Below are 18771 nucleotides of genomic sequence, written 5' to 3'. Positions count from 1 at the left end.
TACTTTAACAGCTTTCCCAGTCAAAAATGTGTGGAATTTTAAGTGTGGGCCTGATCAAATACAGTCAGGATGATAACTAATGGTTAAAATTATCCCCAGGCGTCGAAATGTTTGTGGCTTGTCCTTAAATACATTTCAAAATAGGGGTAAGAGCCAGGCTTTCTGTCGGAACCAAGCCAGATTGTAACATAAAATTACAAAACCATGCAGATATTTCACCCAAGCAAATACTTGGAATAAGTGAGTTGTCTTATGAGGATAGGCTGGACTGATTTCAACTGGAACTGAGAAGAGTGAGGGGTAACTTGATTGAAGTGTATAAAATTCTGAATGGTCTTGATAAGTTGAACGGTAAAAGTAGTTTCTTCTTGTGGGTTAGTCCAGAGCTAGAGGTCACCGTTTTAAAATTAGGGGTTGCCCTTTTAGGACCGAAGTGAGGAAATTGTTCTCTCTCAGGGTGTTGTGCAACTTTGGAACTCTCAGCCTCAGAAAATGGTGGTGGTGGTGGTGGGGGGTCACTGAATATCTTAAGGAGGTAATAGATAGATTCCTGTTAGACATGGGAATCAAAGGTTATCAGGGGTAGATCGGAATGTGGAACTCGAAACACAAACAGGACAGCCATGAATTGAGAAGCAGGCCCAAGGTGCCAGATGGCCTACAGCTGTTACTATCTGGTGTTTTAGTAGTTCAAGCTGGTTTCATACTCCACGATTCGCATCTTCCCTGATCCAAATCTATCAGCCTTTCCTGAAATATGTTTCAGCTATTTGCCTCAACTGTGGTAGGAGTTCAATCTTACTTATTGAACTGGAAATTATTCAGGATGAAGAAGCTTTGCCCGGGATGCAAACTAAATTGAACACTCTTGGGGCATTAGCAAAGACTTGGAACCCATATAATAGCTGATTAATTGTTCATTAACATTTCATGCAATAAGCCAGTAGCAAAAGCCAATTTGGAAAGCATTTATCTTACAGTTATTTGGCACCTTTCACGTATTGAAATGTGCCAAGGCACTTCAAAAGAGAATTACAAATAGGGGTGCTGTGGTCCTCAACCCCTCCCCAGTTAAAAGGATGTAGGGGAGTCCACCACGATCCTGAGCAGCAACTCAATGCTCGGAGCAGAATTCTCATCATTTTCTGGAAGCAGACCAGCCTTAGAGCTGCCAGCCAATTGGAAACTCAGCAGCTCTGTAGCCACAGCTTGGACTGCAGGCAGTCCTACCATGCTCAGGAGCCCACGTAATTCAGGGTCCAGGGCCTCAGGGATGGGTGTTGGGCGGGGGCAGCAGGATCAGGTTCAAGAAGCTTAGGAGGAGGATCTTTGGAGAGGGGGCGTTCCTCCGATGGAGATGGACCAAGGAGGCTCGCAAAGGAGGTGTGTGTCCCCTTGCCCTATACCGCTAAAGCTGCCAGGAGTCCTGCATGGCATGGGCCACCCATCTGATGGTACCACCCAAGGCTGATAGAGCCACTTGACCCTTCCCTGACCACAGACAGAGCAGGGGTGGCTGAGTATACAGCAGAAAGACCACCTGCTGGATTTTATGTATCCCTCATCTTCAAACCCACTGACGAGGGAGTGCATAATCCAGTCCAAAGTATGACAAAGAAGGTGTTACGTCTGATGACACAATGCTTGGTCAAAGAGGTAGGCTTAAGGAATGTCTGAGGGGAGTAGAAAGAGGTAGAGAGGCAGAGTGGTGTATCATAGAATTTACAGTGCAGAAAGAGGCCATTCGGCCCATCGAGTCTGCACCGGCTCTTGGAAAGAGCACCCTAGCCAAGGTCAACAGCTCCACCCTATCCCCATAACCCAGTAACCCCACCCAACACTAAGGGCAATTTTGGACACTAAGGGCAATTTATCATGGCCAATCCACCTAACCTGCACATCTTTGGACTGTGGGAGGAAACCGGAGCACCCGGAGGAAACCCACGCACACACGGGGAGGATGTGCAGACTCCACACAGACAGTGACCCAAGCCGGAATCGAACCTGGGACCCTGGAACTGTGAAGCAATTGTGCTATCCACAATGCTACCGTGCTGCCCAGTAGGGAGGGTATTTCAGTGCTTGGGACCCAAGGAATAGAAGGCACAGCCAACAATAGTGGAACAATAGCGGAGTGCAGACATCTTGGAGAGTTGTGATTTGGAATGTCTAACAACTATGACTGGCTCTGTTGCAAAGTCAAATCTGAATGGTTGGGCGGACTTTTACCATATTTCACAAAGTGTTGGTTCCTGATGAGAAACCTGGTGCAAATCCTGCCAGTACTGGCAGCCGGGAATCTCACGGAATATTGAGCCTCCTATACAAATATTTTTAAAAATCATGTAAATCATGCTGCGTTTGTGGTGGGCTTCCATTGATTCGCTCGCCCCGAGACAACTTAGTCTCTGCAATCAATGGTGAGCTCCTTGTAAATGTTTCCCCAGAACTTGTTCCAGATACAGTCGGGGGATGGCTGCCAGGAAGCCGGTGCCAAGATTCTCTGAGGGAGCCCTAACCAAACTCCTGGATGCTGTGCAGCAGATGCGGGACCTCATATACCCGCATTCCTGCAGATGTCCGTTCAGTAAGTCCACCACACCTATCTGTGAGGCAGCCTTTGTGCGTACCAGCCCGCTGCAGAAGAGTATGGGATAACAGTGCCATAAGAAGATGAATGACCTTTGTGCGGTCAAGTTAAGTCTGCGTCTTCAAGTTTCCAGCGGCACCCCTTCACACCTCCAAGGTCATCTCTCACCCAGCCACCCAACACCTATCATGCAGCCCTCTCCCTCAACAACACCCCCCCTCCCCCCCACTCCCATTGTCCCTAGTAGCTAATCTGCTCCTCATATCACTGTTCCCACTCAAGTCCCACGCATGCCAGACTTCATCATCATCTGAACTGGCAGGACCATCTGTCACCATCTGTCTCTTTGCCTAAATGGCATGAGCAGGCGCAGCCAATCTGAGCCATGCTCGAGCTGAGATGCCTCATGCCCTTTGAGGTAAGAACCCTTGAGTTGGCTCACAAGGAGAAGAACCAAATCTGTCCAGTGGGTGAAGTGGGGGCAGCACACAAAAGTGAGAACCCTCAAGACATGTAGTCCTAGTTCAAGCCTCACGTGAGTAACCTTTCTGCTGTAAGTTACCCCTCCATGAAACGCTATTGCCATGTCCCTTCCCTTACAGGTCAATCAGTAGACCAGCCCAGGCCATCCTTGCACCCAGTGGTCACCACAGACCCGAGCAGTTCCAAGAGAGGCTTTTCAGAGACCAGAAAAAGAAGCGTTACATCTGTCACTCGCACCCTCCATCTGCACGAACGCTTGCACCTCCGTGGGAATAACTGGTGGGCAGGCTTTTGGGTCACTCACTGGTGAGCATCTTGCTGCTGATGATCTACAGGAGGTATAGACAGGGATGTCCCGGCCAAGGGATCCAACACTCAGAGGGATGCCAGGGCCCAGGACACTGCTGTCCTCTGGCCATTGATGTATGATGAGCCCCTGGTTACGGTTGTCCCAGAGCTACTGGAGCTGGAGGGGTCCCATCGCCTTCCGTTCGAGGAGAAGGTACCATTACGTCTATGCAATGAGGCCAAAACTGTGAGGGTGGTGTCCATTGGAGACGTTGGTGCAGGCCATGCACTCCATGGCGGTGATGCCCGCTCATGCCTTCTATGACTGAGGGCATGAGCTCCATGGTTCAGGGCTTCAACTGCATGGTGCAGGCACTGGTGAGAATTCACGAGTGTCAGCATCAGATGACGGTGGGGCTTATGGATCTTATTCCAACTAAGCTCCTAATATACCATGAAGAAGCGCAGGGGCTCCTGGGCACCCAAAGGGAAGAGGATCAGCAGAAACGCAGCCCGGAGCCTTCCATCCAGGAGTCGCTTGGAGTGTCCAGCCCATCCAAAACCCTCTGCACTGTGACCAACACACCTCTAGCTCCATACACTGAGGATAGCAGCACTGCAACACCCGTGCTGCCTGTAAGTAAGCCTGGACTGTCAAGGCCCAGGTCACCCAGGAGACGCCCACGACAGTCATCTCAGGCAACAGGGTGTGGAAGGCAGCACACCACCTCAACATAAGCTGTGCATTGGCAATACACAGAGATGCAGCGGGACGGTGAGAAGAAATAAGAAACTAAAGACACCTTGTGGGCACAAGTGAACCTGGGCAGAAGTGGATAAAGGCCACTATTGTAATAGAGTTCTTGTACTGTTATGTAAGTGTCCCTCTTCAGCAGTCCAATCATTTGCTTGACAAGCGTGCATGTTAACACATGAACCTTGTTATAACGAGCTCTGCAGATGTTTGTGGCCTCGGCACTGGCATCATCATCCATCTCCTGAGTGGGTACCTCTGTTCCCGTGGAGCCATCCCTCCAGCCAATCCTCTCCCTGAAAGATGCCTGGGATCTGAGACACCCCCAAGTTGTAACTATCATGGATGTTCCCTGGGAAATGAGCACACACTTGCGCATCGTGTGATCACAAACGAGTTGAACACTTAAGGAATGGTATCCCTTGCAGCTTATTAAAGGCACCCCATGCCACCATGGAGACCGCAGGGCCACATGGGTGCAGTCGATTACACCCTGCACCTGGGGCATGCCTGCTAAGCTGGTGAAACCCATGGCCCATCTGGTCCTGCCCAGGTTGATGTACATGTGAATCCTCGCAAATAGCACATCTGTCCTCTCTGTTAAGCACTTCTGTGTGGCTGACTGGGAAATGCCACACAGATCACCTGGGCTGCAATGGTTCAGAGCAGCGGTAGCTTTAAGGGCCACGAGCAGATTGTGGGCGAAGAGTTGGGTTTGACGGAAGAGATAAATGCAAAATGGGTACAGGAATTTAGGCCAATACTGGAGGAGGAGACATGGAGTGAGGTGCCGTAGGAGGTGAACACCACATTGTCGTGTGTGAGACTGAGTCCGATCCAGCGAAAGGTCATGTTTCGAGCAGACCTCACAAAGGCAAGGATGAGTCGGTTTTTTCAGAGGGTGTAGGATAGGTGTGAGCGCTGTTCAACAGAGCCCATACATCACACATATTCTGGTCCTGTTCGAAGCTGGTGGTTTTTTGGCGGTCCTTTTTTTTAGCACCATGTCGGCGATCCAAAATATTGAGCTGGAGCCCTTTCCTTTGTCAGCTCTCTTTGGTGTTTCAGATGTGCCGGAGCTGCGGATGGGTGTAGGGGCACATGTCTTCACCTTGTTGGTGGCATGGAGGCAGATCCTGTTGGGCTTGTGGTGAGCAACGCCGTTGAGTGCTTTGGCATGATTAGGGGATTTAATGGAATTTTTGCACCACAGGAAGGTTAAATACACCGTGAGGGGGTCGAGTGAAGAGTTCTACAGGAGATGACGGCTGTTTATATTGTATTTTGGAGAATTAGTCCCTGTTAGCTGTTAAAGGGGTGTTGGCGGAGGTACAAATGGCAGGAGGGGGGGATGAATAAGGGTGTTCTTGCTTCTTGGATTTATGGGCCTTTTTTGGAGTTTGTGTTTGGTTTAAGGGTTGTTTGTATTATTTTGTATAAAATATTAAAACTTTAATAAAAATATTATCAAAAACTTGTACAGGCAATGAGTGACCTCCCACGCCATGAGGTGCCAGCTCCTGCATGACATCGCGACAGTGGTCCACTGTCCCCCAGGACAGATGCAGTGGCTCAGGCATCGCAGCTCTGACATCTGGAGGATGTTTGGCGTCAGAAGACCCTTAGCCGGTAGTGTCTCCTACAAGTCTCCACTGGAAGAGCCACGGACCCAGCCTCCCCTGCTGGGCGCTGGTCCTGATCGTGTGCAGTGGCATGTTGATAACACTGCTGCTGTTCAATAGCAATGAGTAGGATAGCCAACTTGACTGGCTCCCTGATTCTGCAGCGTCATAAACTGATAGGAAGAGAACATCATATTGAACGATAAGTATTCCTGACAGTGCCCCAACACTCAGCCCTCTATGTGTCTGCAGCTTAACCTTCAGTGACCACTTGTCCACTATGCTTCACTCCCTCCCCTTCCACACAGTAGCCGCTTCCCCATAGTTGTTCTTATCTACTCCATCTGGATGAAGCGAGTCGACCAGAGGGAGTGCCTCAGGAATATCTAACCACCAATCACCACCCCCCCCAAAAAAACATCCCATGAGCTAGGTGATAAGTTAGTTGAGTGCATGCATTAGGCCAGCATTTTCTCCTCACGGGGCACGTCAATGATGTTGACACCCTGTCATGACCGTGAATGGGGTGAGTGATGAAAGACTTCACCGTCAGGCCTTTCATTGGGGTTCATATGAGTATAATCTATCTGATGTAGATTTGAGAAAGAGCATTGGATTTCAATGTTTAGGGTCAATGCTTCCAACTGGTTCAACAAGGGCCACACTTCCATATGGAAGACTCATCCTTAGAGCGCACCCTCATTCCCCCAGGTCACAAGGTTTGAAGATTAACCGATCTATTCATCTGTCACAGCCATCTACCCTGACATTAATCCCTGACAGTCACACGTGCATGACTAGTGGAATTGACCTTCCATGCAGTTTAACCCCTTGTCCTCTGCGGTCTAAATGGGGGGTTCAAATTACACTGCAGTCTTCCTCCCCCCCCCCCCCCCCCCCCCCCCCCCCCCAGTGAGAGGGTTCCCAGGCAAAAGTGATGGAAAAGAACATTAAGGAAAAATGTTAAAAGTCACACTGTAAACAAAACTCAAAACAACAATTTACCACCTGAATAAATGAGATCCCACATCTTACATTGCTTAATTTTCTGTTCAGAGAGTTTGACTGGTACTGCATTAACAATGATCACATTGTTGAAACAGTTCTCAATCTATGGTGAGTCTAATGAGTAATTATTGGGGGAACCTAACAAGTTTTTAAAATAATGGGGAAACTCGGGATGAATAGTCTGTTTTGCAAAACAACGAGACAAAGTAGGACAAATAAAACCAGCAAGTTCTTGAGTTTCCCACCGATTAATTCCTTAATCCCCTGAATTAGTCGGCCAATTTGCACATTAATAATGGCGTGTATCATTAACACAATGCTACTTTGCCCGCAAGTTCTGTCATACTCTGCTCAATTATCTTGTCATTTATATTATATTTGTTCCATTCCAAGGGAGATAAGAAGTATAAATACCAGAATAGTCAAGTTGCCATAGCAGCTAAGCCAGGCATTTATAAAACTTAATTTGTGATTAGAAAATAATCAGATGGCATGTTATGTGGTATTTGAAGACTGTCTAAGACTATCAGGTAAGACACTTACTAACCATTCACCTGCAGGATGTGGGTCTGGAGGAGCTCATCGTAGCCAAAAGCATGGCAGGTGTAATTCCCCATGTGGATTGTTGTAACTTTAGTAATGTAAAGAGAGCCATCATCCCCAAAATCCTGAAAAAATCAACCAAAAAATGCACAGTTTTATAATGAGGAGCAGGTAGTCCAAGCATGAAATAAGCACAAAGATGAAATATACTCTTCAGAAAAATACAGCAGTTCTGATCAATAGAATGCCCTAATGCACTGAGAATTGTCTTACTGATTAAGTGTGTTACAATCCCAGCTGATGTTATAACTGGACGGGAAGATCTCAGAATGGAACCCTTGATTAAAAGACCGCAACTTTTATTTTTTGTTTACAAAGTAACACATAGAAGACGAGTCTCAGGACTGCTTATTAGTTTTAAAAACAAGAAAAAACATTTATTAAACATGAAAAAATTGGATCATTATACAATACGCCTTTACTCCCCCCTTTAGTTTAACAATTACACACAAGTTTTAGGATTAACACGGAAGTACATTTTAAGCTACAATAGTCTCGTTAACACAAAGTCCCTTTTAAACACACAAGATGACTGTGGGCAAATACATCTCCATTCTGAACCCCAAGTGAATGTTTGTGAATGTCTCTGCAGAGACCTCCCAGATGATTGTCACATGAGGGTTTCCAAACAACACTCCCAAAAACACATTATTCTGTCCCTTAGCTATTTGTGTTCCAAAATCCAGACCATATTTTCCAAATAACACTTTTAATAATAATAATCTTTATTGTCACTAGTAGGCTTACATTAACACTGCAATGAAGTTACTGTGAAAAGTTCCTCATCGCTACATTCCGGCACCTGTTCGGGTACAGAGGGAGAATTCAGAATGTTCAAATTACCTAACAGCATGTCTTTCTGGACTTGTAGGAGGAAACCGGAGCACCCGGAGGAAACCCACGCAGACACAGGGAGAACGTGCAGACTCCACACAAACAGTGATCCAAACCGGGAATCAAACCTGGGATCCTGACGCTGTGAAGCAACAGTGCTAACCACTGTTCTACCATGCCACCATAATTCTGCTATCACAGGGAATCCAGTCCAGGATTTTCCACCAACCCATTTTAGGTTTAATTTGTCTCAACTGCTTGTAAACAAACTCTGAGATTCAGGCACCAATTTCCATAGTTATTTCAGCTCACATTCCACAGGTTGTAGTAAAATCTCACAAACCTGAAAATCACTTCAGATATCTTTTTGGCATGTCACCCTTCTAAATGCTTCTCTACTCAATCTTTACTGAACAGTGGTCTGTTATAGTACCTTTAACCACAGATTTCTTGGAAACTTCCCTTCATTTTTCTAGTTTCCTTAACTAGCTACTCTTCAGATCTCTACACTTGATTTCTTAACCATTGCTGCATGGTATGATTTTTCTTCTCACAAAAGTTGAGAGAGATGTTTCCTCTCCAGACTTCTAGACCAACTGCTTGTAACAGAGCTGTGCGAACTGCCTACCTTCTCACTACCAATCTTCAACTGTCATCAAATTAGCTAAAATAAAAATTAAACGCTTCTCTACATTACAAGACTCCAGTTGCTAAGCAACCACTGCTGGTTTATTTATTTATTCTTCATGCCATAGTCCTCTCTAAGTACAGTAGAAAAGCAGATGGAGCTTAACCAATCCCTACACGTACAACAACTTTGTGCAGATGAATAGGTTTTACCCTTCCAGGCACAGAAACATTCAATTCAACCCACTTAAAACTAATATTTACCAATACAAATATGAATCCCTCAAAACTACCTTTGTTTCCCTAACAGGTATTTTAATATTAATTGATAATGATGGGGGAAAACAAGAAGAAAACATTTGGAAATCTCATGGCCAGATTAGTTTTGGAAAAAAACAGCAAGATGGGGACATGAAGGAAGAAGGGAAATACAGCACAGGGAAGAATGATATATTCAGCCATCCCAGGGCCGTCGTGACAGCCTACCTTGCAGTTGTCAGCTATGGCCTTATTTTTTGGAGTGAGATGGTGCAAGAAGTATGCTGTTTATCACCGCAACTCACATTTTCTGACTTGTTGATTAATGATCGCTCTGAATGAAAATGCGCAGTCGTTCAAAGTTAAGAGATATCTGGCTGGAAGTCTACATCACTACTTTCCCTTTTTTTGCTCGTGTTCGTGTTGAGGTAATTTAAATCCTAGTATGTTGCTCATTGAACATTTTAATGATAGAGGTAGCTTGGGAAAGAATAATTCCACCAGTGCAGATGCTGATGCAAACTCACCATGCAAACCCACGAGTTTAGAGTGGTTGCAAAAATAGTACTCCAGCAGTGCGCCGCAGTACCTGCTTAGGGGAAGTGAGGGTGGAACAACTGGGATTTAATTACATGCCTCTGATCCTATTATTCTAGATGTGGAAACATAGAAATATATATGAGATATGGTCCTAAAATACTTGTACAGCCATTGGGCAAATAAATTAATATTCCTTAAAGCCTTGCAGCTATTTTATAATAATTGCTTGCTTTGATGCACAGTGACTGAAGAAAGCACATGCAAGGCAAATTTGTGCCAATTAAGAGATGAATGATAGAATTAGAGAATGAAACATTAGGCGGGACTTTCAACTTTGTCAGGGGGGCAAAAAAGGCAGGGAACTCACTTGATAACCATCTTTTGAGGATGTGGTGAAACAGATAATAATAGATCACTCATCCATTATACATCACACTTAATTTGCATTTCCACTGCCTTCATTGGAAATTAAACTGTGGAGAGATAGACAGTGGACGGCCGACTCCATGTGACCTGTTTTACATTATTGGCAAAAGTTTAAATGAACACATTATGTAAAAAAAGGCAAAGGGTTCCACTTCATGGCAAGCCCAATGTGTCACGTACATTGATATCTTCTAGATCCAAGAAATTTAATATGATTCCATTGTGTTTCCAGATGATTGGTGGTCTCAGGGTGCCCTGAATAGCACAAGATAATACGGCGCTCAGTCCCACCGTTACTGTGGTTACACTGATCTTCTTGTCTTCAGAGAGAGTCAGCTGAATAACCTCTAGAAAAAGGTAACATTGATATCTCATTAAGTCAAACACTTTTAACAATCTCAAATTAGTTTGCAAAGCCATCAAGCAATCTACATTTAAATCCAACTCGGAGGATTTTAGGCACACATTGGAACTTCTTAACAAGTGGTTAGCTAATTCAACCATCTTAATTTTCCAGCGATGAAGGAACAGTAGACTGGGAAAGACTTATTTAAACAACAAACGAAGAAATTATACTGTAGAGGGGCCTTAAGGACTCAAAACGTTAACTCTGTTACTCTGTTACTCAGAGCACAGGTGCTGCCAGACCTGCTGAGTTTATACAGTATTTTCTGTTTTTATTTCAGATCTCCAGCGTCCGCAGTATTTTGCTTTTAAATAATTGAAGGTGTCTGGCATGGATAGATGAAATGCCACTTTTGATATACCAGTAATACCATAACAGAGACAGTCCTTTATGGGAAGAACAAATCAAGTTCACAAAGTACTGTGCACACTCCTGCTTGCAATGTCTCCTTCAGTCAATCTTTACAGCTAAGTACAATGTTTTTTTCTGTCAATCAAAGTTTGTCTGCCACAACATATTGAGTGTCTCAGAACACATTCAATGGATTTTATTTTGTCCTTAAAATAATGTTCCGGGAACATAATTAAAACGGCAAGGGTAAAATACCCTAAGTGCACAAGTTGCAGAAAATACCTTCAGTAGATTAATAGAGCAAGGTTTAGAATCTTACTGTGACACATCATACCCCAATACCCCGAGATAATACCATATCATCAGACTCTATTTAAAAAAAAATCATTTATGGATGTTGGTGTCTCTGGCTTGGCCAGCATTTATTGCCCATCCCTGAATGCCCTTGAGAAGTGGTAGTGCTGCCTTCTTGAACTGCGGCAGTCCTTGTGGTGTAGGTGCAACCACGGTGCTGTTAAAGAGGCAGTCCCAGGATTTTGAATCAGTGAGAGTGAAGGAATGGTGATATATTCCCAAGTCAGACCAGTGAATGACTTAGAGGGGAACCTCCAGGTGGTGGTGTTTCCATGTGTCTGTTGCCCTTCCCTTTCTACATGGTAACAGTCATGCGTTTGGAATGTGGTGCCTAAGGAGCCTTGGTGAGTTCCTGCAATGCATCTTGTAGATGGTGCACATGACTGCCACTGTGCATTGGTGGTGGAGGGAGTGAATATTCGTGGAAGCGGTGCCAGTCAACTGGGCTGATTTGTCTTGGAAGTTGTCAACCTTCTTGAGTGTTGTTGGAGCTGCACTCACCCATGTAAGTGGAGACCCTTAGATAATAGAATAACACCATCATCTGAGAACTTCCCCGACCCACCCAAGTCAACAGAAATTTGAGCCATTTGCCTATTTTAATGGGTAGAAGTGATTGTAGAGTAGAATATATAGTTGAACCAATCGGAACATATGAGCATATGAGGGATCGGCCATCCAGCCCTTGGTCGGCTCTGCTATTAAATAAGGTCCTGGGTGATTTGATAGTAACCTCAAATCTGAATCACCCCCCAAAAAAAAACTATCAGCCCTTTGATTATCAAGAATCTATCCACCTCTTCCTGAAAAACATTCAAAGACTCTGCTTCCACCACCTTTTCAGAAAGAATGTTCCAAAGACCCACCACCCTCTGAGTGAAAATGATTTGCCTCATCTCCGTTTTAAATAGGTGCCCCCTGAGAGAAACGTTCTTCCTCATCTCTGTCTCAAATGGGTGACCTCTCATTTTTAAACAGTGACCCCCTAGCTCTAGATTAACCCACAGGAGGAAACTTCCTCTCAGCATCCACCCTGTCAAGTCCCTCGAGGATCTTATACGTTTCAATCAAGTCACCTTTTACTCTTCTAAATTCCAGCTTTTACAAGCCCAGCCTGTCCATCCTTTCCTCACCAGGCAACCCACCCATTCCAGGTATGAGTTTGGTAACTGCTTCCAACACATTTATATCCTTCCTTAAATAAGGTGACCAATATGGCAAGACTTAGATAATTCTATGATTTTTTGGGTCTGCAGCATATTTGGATTTTATTCTTTAACCATAATGGTTAAATGGTCTTTAACTTAAATGGTTCAGTTTGAATTTCTGCTAGTTGGAATTCATTACAGGAAGGCAGTTGTTTGTGAGAATCAGAATTGTTTTACAACTTTAAGTTCCTGAATGGAACCGTTGTATGCTACCGTAATTACCACAGTACAATTAGGTGTTTTTAAAAAATTGGTTTGGGGGAAAGACTAAAGCAGTGTGAATTGAGGATGACATAAATAAAACCCATATATTGCTTTAATTGATCTGCAACTGAAGAAAGCCTTTATTGCCTGCTTTTATAATAATAATGTTATTGACAAGAGAATGCAACTTTATTTAGGACTTCTGTACTTAAAGGAAATGTGTTATTTGTTTGCAATGAAATTCAAACTCTGAGGGGCCCAGAGGAAAAGGGATGAATACATGTCCTGTGTCGATATGGCTCAAATTACAGAGGCGTGGTGACACAGGATGACACAAGGCACCCGACAGCCAACAGAATTGGGATTACCTCCAAATAACGGAGGATTAATAAGAAACTGAGGGATCTAACTTGAGAAATATAATCTTTGTTAGCACAGTGATACCAGACGTTTCTGGACACAGTTCAATAACACTTCAAAGACAAAAAAGACAAAGACATTGGGCGTGATTCTCTGAAATGGAGGCTGTTTAGCACAGGGCATAAACGCTGGCTTTGAAAGCAGAGCAAGCAGGCCAGCAGCACGGTTCGATTCCTGTAACAGCCTCCCCGAACAGGCGCCGGAATGTGGTGACTAGGGGCTTTTCACAGTAACTTCATTTGAAGCCTACTCGTGATAATAAGCCATTTTCATTTCATTTCATTTCAAGTGTTCGCGCCGTTGTGAACGCCATTGCGTTTCACGACATTGCGAAACAGGCTCGGGAACAACTGATCCTGGCCCCCACAAGGGGCCAGCACGGCGCTGGAGCGGTTCATGCTGCTCTAGCCACCCTTCCCGGCGGCAAATAGGCGCCGCGACAACCCGCGCATGCGCAGTTGGGCCGCGCCAACCCACAGTCCCTTCTTCAGCGCGCCGGCCCCAATGCAACATGGCATGGGGGTTCAGGGGCAGGCCGTGCAACAAAGTAGGCCCGGGGGGGGGGATGAGAGGCCGGCCCGCCGATCGGTGGGCCCCGATCGCAGGCCAGACCCCATTGGAGGCTCCCCCCGTGGACGGAGCCCCCCCCCCCCCCCCAGTACGCCCCCAACCCTTTGCGCAGAGTTCCCGCTGGCAGCGACCAGGGGTGAAAGGTGCCGGCAGGACTCTGCCGCTTCCGCGCGACTGCTCGGCCTATCCAGATCGGGGAATCGGCGGCCCGGCAGCGGCCCGCGACTGGCACCGCGTCAAACGCGCCGGCGTCGGGGCAGCGTGGCGTGGTTGCGAAGATTCTCCAGCCCGGCGCAGGGCTGAGTGAACCCAATGTCTCTGCTGGCAACACCAAAAACTCCTAGGATCTTGAGAGATGAGTAGCTTCAATATTGTTTTCACTGCTTCTTGTGGAGTATATGTAAAATGTTGCTTAATAAGTTCTACTTGATTGATAAATACGAGACCTTGTAGGTCAAGCACAACTGAGCCCCCCAGTGTTAGAAATTTAAAATTCGGACTTTAGGATTTTTTTTTGATTGGAAGGGTTTTATTTTATACCTTGAAACCCTAAACCTTACAACACAGTGCTCCAAATGTGGTCTCACATTTTTGTATTCATTTCCCCTCACAAAATAAATAATAACATTCTCTTAGCTTTCCTAATTACTTCCTGCACCTGAATACTACTCTTATGCGATTAATGCACCACGACACGCAAATCCCTCTGTACCTCAGAGCTATGCAATCTCTCACCATTTAGATAATATGCTTTCTATTAATTCTTCCTGCCAAAATAGACAATTTGACATTTGGCCACATTATAATTTGTCCACTCACATGCTCCATCTCTATCTGTCCTCTTCACAGCTTATTTACCTCCCAGCTTTGTGTCATCAGCAAATTTGACAACCATCCCTTCAGTCCCATCATCCAAGTCATTTATAAATTGCAAACAATTGAGGTTCAGCACTGATACCTCTGACATACTGTTCATTACATCTTGAAAACCTGAAAAAGACACATTAATGCCTACTCTCTGCTTTTGTTAGCCAAGTAGTTTTCGATCCATGCCAATGCACTGCACCTTATAACATGAGCGTTTGTTTTTTACAATAACCTTTGATATGTCACTTTATCAAATAGTTTCTGGAAATCTAGCTACAGTACATCAACAGTTCCCCTTTAAGCACGGCACAGATTAGATCCTCAAATAACTCAAATAAGTTGTTTAAACATTATTTCTCTTTCCAAAGACCATGTCGACTCTGCCTGATTACCTTGAGCTTACCCAAGTGCCCTGTTATAACTTCTTGCGTAACGGCTTCGAATTGGCCTGTAGTTTCTGGCTTTCTATCTCCCTCGCTTTTTGAGTAATGGAGTTACATTTGCTATCTTCCAATCTAATGGGACCTTCTCTGAATCTAATAGAAATCATCAGCATATGCTGAAAACCCAGATCGTATCAAGTACAAACACCAAATGATGTGACAGTGTGGTATTGTGCTATATCAGCACAATACCACAACCAGATACACTGAGTAATCCTACTGCAATTGGAACATAGTCTAAATCACAACACAAAGAAAGTACCCAGAACCGACACTCTGAAAATATACAGCAGCCTCTAGCAAAGATCACCATTCCTACGTCTGGACTAGCCAATCAAACTGCCGATATGTTTCCAAGACTTGTAAATATATGGCTTTGTGTAAGGGCTTATTCAGACACAATGGGCTGTATTCTCCGCCACCCGCAGTGGAGTTCCCGGTGCTGCGGAGAATCCAGTGTCAAAAAGCGGGATCAGCGTTGACATCGGGTTCGAGATTCAGACCACTCCAGTGGCAGGATGTAAATGGTTCATTAAGACCCATTTGCATCCTATTAACAGGCCAGGCACCATATTCTTCGGGTTTGCGTGATTTTCTGGGTATCACGCGGGTGAGAATTGGTGCAGATCTTGACAAACATGGTCCGGATGCGGTGAAACTCGTGGTGGGCCAAGGAGGTAACTCTTTAAGGGGATTGTCCCCAAAGTACATTGGAGGGTCACTATCCATCCTACAATGCAAGAACTGCTCACCCCTTCACGTTTGAGTGGCTTTGAAGTACCCAGCTGCGAAACTAATCAATTAAGTACCTAAGTGCTCTCACTCCCTCTTTTTCTTAGCAGAGAGTAATTAACTGTCTTTGATGTGGTCCAGGAGCTGACAATTACAGCTGGATATTAGCTGTCAATCACAGCCTAGTAAAAGCAATTTCACTGAGAAATGATTGAAAGGCTTGCAAATCAAAGATCTGAGTCAGTTTAATCCAAGCTGACTGGTTTTTGCTTTCCAGGAATTATTAGGTGCTGCCTCCTCTGTCTGAGCCAGCAAATATACTGCCCAGATGAGTTTTAAAGCAGTGATTTTTTTTCACTGCCAGTGTCTGAATTTCTTTCCAGCTTCCAGACAGGGGTCTGCCTTTTGCACGGGGAGGGGGGGGGGGGGGGGGGGGGGGGGGGGGTTGCAGGGGAGGTTACTGACAGTGGTCTCTTTTCTGGGCAACTTCCTGACAGGGGTCGTGTCTCTCTTCTGGGGGGCTTCCAGACAGGGGTGTCTCTTATGGGGTCTTCGCTGGTGGGCGAGCTCCAATTAGAGGATCTCTGATGGGGGGGTCAGGACACCCTCAGAGGGTGGAGAGTGGGGGTGGAGGAGGTGACCAAGAAAGTCTTGTGACGTGAGGCTGGATTACGCTACACGTGGGGGGGGGGGGGCAGCCGCCGGACCTTGCTAATCGGGCTTATTTCTCAAAATTGTAGCCCAAAATCAGAATTCCCTAGGGAATCCCTCGCAATTCCCTCCACGTATAAATGTGCATAGCTAAGGATTGTGATTTACTTCCTGATTTGTGCCCCCAGCGTGAGCACAATTCTGGTGCAATTCAACTTCAGGGGAAGAAGAGAGAGTGGGATTCTCCATTGCCCAACGCCAATTTTGTAATCGCCGATCGGATACCTTTTTACGATGGAATTGGGGGCAGTGCCTGTTTTCAGATGCTCCGCCCTTTCCAAAACGGTGTCATCGAGGAGCACGCCGCACGCTGTTGGGATGGCCTCAGGACATTACCTGAAGGACCTCACTCAATGCTCCTGACGGGCTGAGTTCCCAACCGTGCAGTTATCGTGGGGTCTCAGTGTTCGGGAACCCGGCGTGGCAGCTGCGGACTGTGTCCAGCGCCACCAACAGTTGGACGGGTGCCATGCTGCTGGCTGGGGAGGCTTTGGCGAGGGCTGGGAGGACTGGTGGGGGGTGGCCTGGGGGTGTCCACGGCGCACTATCTGGCAGGTCGGGTGGCATGTTGTAAAGCGCGACCACTGCAGGTCGTCGTCGCGCACATGCGCGGCCACGCACCCGGCAATTCTCCAGGTTTTATATCGGGAAGGCCGTGTGTTTTACATGACACGGCAGCTTGCCCCTCACCAGTCGGAGGATCAGTGCTGGGGCCTCACCGATTTTTCCCACATTAAACGCCAAATAGCCCCAAAATTGTAGAATCCAGCCCCGAGTCTCCCAAGCTGAGAATCTGCCCAATTTTCTTTTCTTTTGCTGTCATGTGAATATTTGATTCTGGAAAGGTAAAAGTTTAGTTTTGAACAAAAGGGAATATTGTGATATTATATGAGCATTTCTTAAACTGCTGAGGATCACTAACACATCAACATGATGTGATGTATTCGATCCATGACTTATATTCAGTCTATAGCACAGATGGTAGAAGTGAGATATGTATACTTAGCCTCCAAGTTAACATTATTTGTACATCATCTTATTTTGAAATAAAGAACCCACATGATTGTTTCACCAATCCTTGTTGTGTAATTGGTAATTGGTAATTGACATTAAATAGACTAATATAAAATTGATAACCACTGCCTTGACCTTGCCATCACATCTGGCTTCTCTACTAACATCACATCAATCACAGATGAATTACCCTTGATTACTTTCATATACCCTGTCCACTCACATCTCTCTTATAGCCCTATATCCTTATATGTCTGGCGCAGGAAGAAATTCTCCCTAAGTCACTTTATAAGGGCACTTTCACATTTCCATTGAATTTGGACCTTAATTTAGCAAACGGTTAGGGCTCCAAGAGGCAGGACACAACAATTGCATCCACTATTTTGATGTGAGCAAGGTGGTGAACTGTATTACATTACATGGGTGAACTATTACTAAGGGATGGTCGAAAGGTGCCTCCCTATTGACAGGTCTTCACAATCTTACCAGCAGAAGGTACTTCTCAGAGCACTGGCATCCCAAGGTGGTGGCCCACTTTGCCTCTTATGATGGTACTTACTTTATTTGTGGACACAGGGCCTATCCCTGGCTTCCATGCTCTTGGACAAGACCTTGTTAATTGGGGTATGTTGTCCCCTTTATTCACTATTCTACCTCTCTCAAAGAACCTCAGATGAGGCACGCTATCACGGAGATGGAAAGATTCTTCTCCATCCTCATCCCTTTTTATGGGATTGCTAATTTGGCAAGGAAGTCCATTAACATGGCGTCTGTCCTGTAAAAGGTGGGCAATGATACCTCTGAAGCTCTAGTTAAAGTAAATTCAGAAATGGTGGCCATTTGTACCCTGGTCCTGCAGAAGCGAATGGCTCTGGACTATGTTCTTGCTGAAAAGGGTGGAACTTGTACCCTGATAGGGGCAGCGTGCAAAAACTATATTCCAGACAGCTCCGAGGAAATTACTAATTTGGGAAAGCACATCCAAAAGGAGATAAAGAACTCAAACAACCACCAAACACCTTGTACAGTTGGGCATCTGGCTGGCTGGGCTCTATGGAAAGCTCTTTACTTCAGGGCTTGACCTTATTTTTCATTATCATTCTTGTTGTGTATTGTGCTTTTATGCTTATTAAATGTTGCTTTAAACAATTAACCAAAGCCCCTGCTAAGGTTATGCCTCTCAAGAATACCCATCATCCCCTTTTGCCTAATAAGCGTGCTTCCTATATTTAAAGAATTGTAACAGTTCATCGGTTTGCACATTCTAGTGTTGAAGGCTGTTCCTAAACAAAGGGACCACCAAAGGCATCTGTGAATTTGTTCCTCTGCAATATTTCCTGCCTTCTTGCTTTAATTGAATTTTCCCTTAGAATTCTTTGAAGAATCAATCCCAAATTGTTGGGAAATAGTTAAAATCAAGTTTTGAAAATATTATAACTATGGAAAAGTATACTGTGA

The 18771-nt window shown here is 45.3% G+C and overlaps 1 protein-coding gene across 3 annotated transcripts in view; it reads right to left on the bottom strand.

Moving 5' to 3' along the window:
- The window catches only part of LOC119965323 (follistatin-related protein 5-like), a 709947-nt gene that overhangs the window by 57743 nt on the left and 633433 nt on the right, over window positions 1–18771 (bottom strand). For all 3 annotated transcript variants that reach the window (XM_038795916.1, XM_038795915.1, XM_038795914.1), the window contains exons 7-8: window positions 10214–10380; window positions 7293–7413 (exon numbers count right to left, since the gene is read on the bottom strand). In XM_038795916.1, the coding sequence (XP_038651844.1) occupies window positions 7293–7413; window positions 10214–10380 (288 nt within the window). The remainder of the gene's footprint in view (window positions 1–7292; window positions 7414–10213; window positions 10381–18771) is intronic.

Source organism: Scyliorhinus canicula, chromosome 4, assembly GCF_902713615.1.
Source record: "Scyliorhinus canicula chromosome 4, sScyCan1.1, whole genome shotgun sequence".
NCBI classification, from domain to species: domain Eukaryota; kingdom Metazoa; phylum Chordata; class Chondrichthyes; order Carcharhiniformes; family Scyliorhinidae; genus Scyliorhinus; species Scyliorhinus canicula.
Note: the sequence above shows the minus strand (reverse complement) of the source record. Positions and strands in the feature narration are given on the sequence as shown.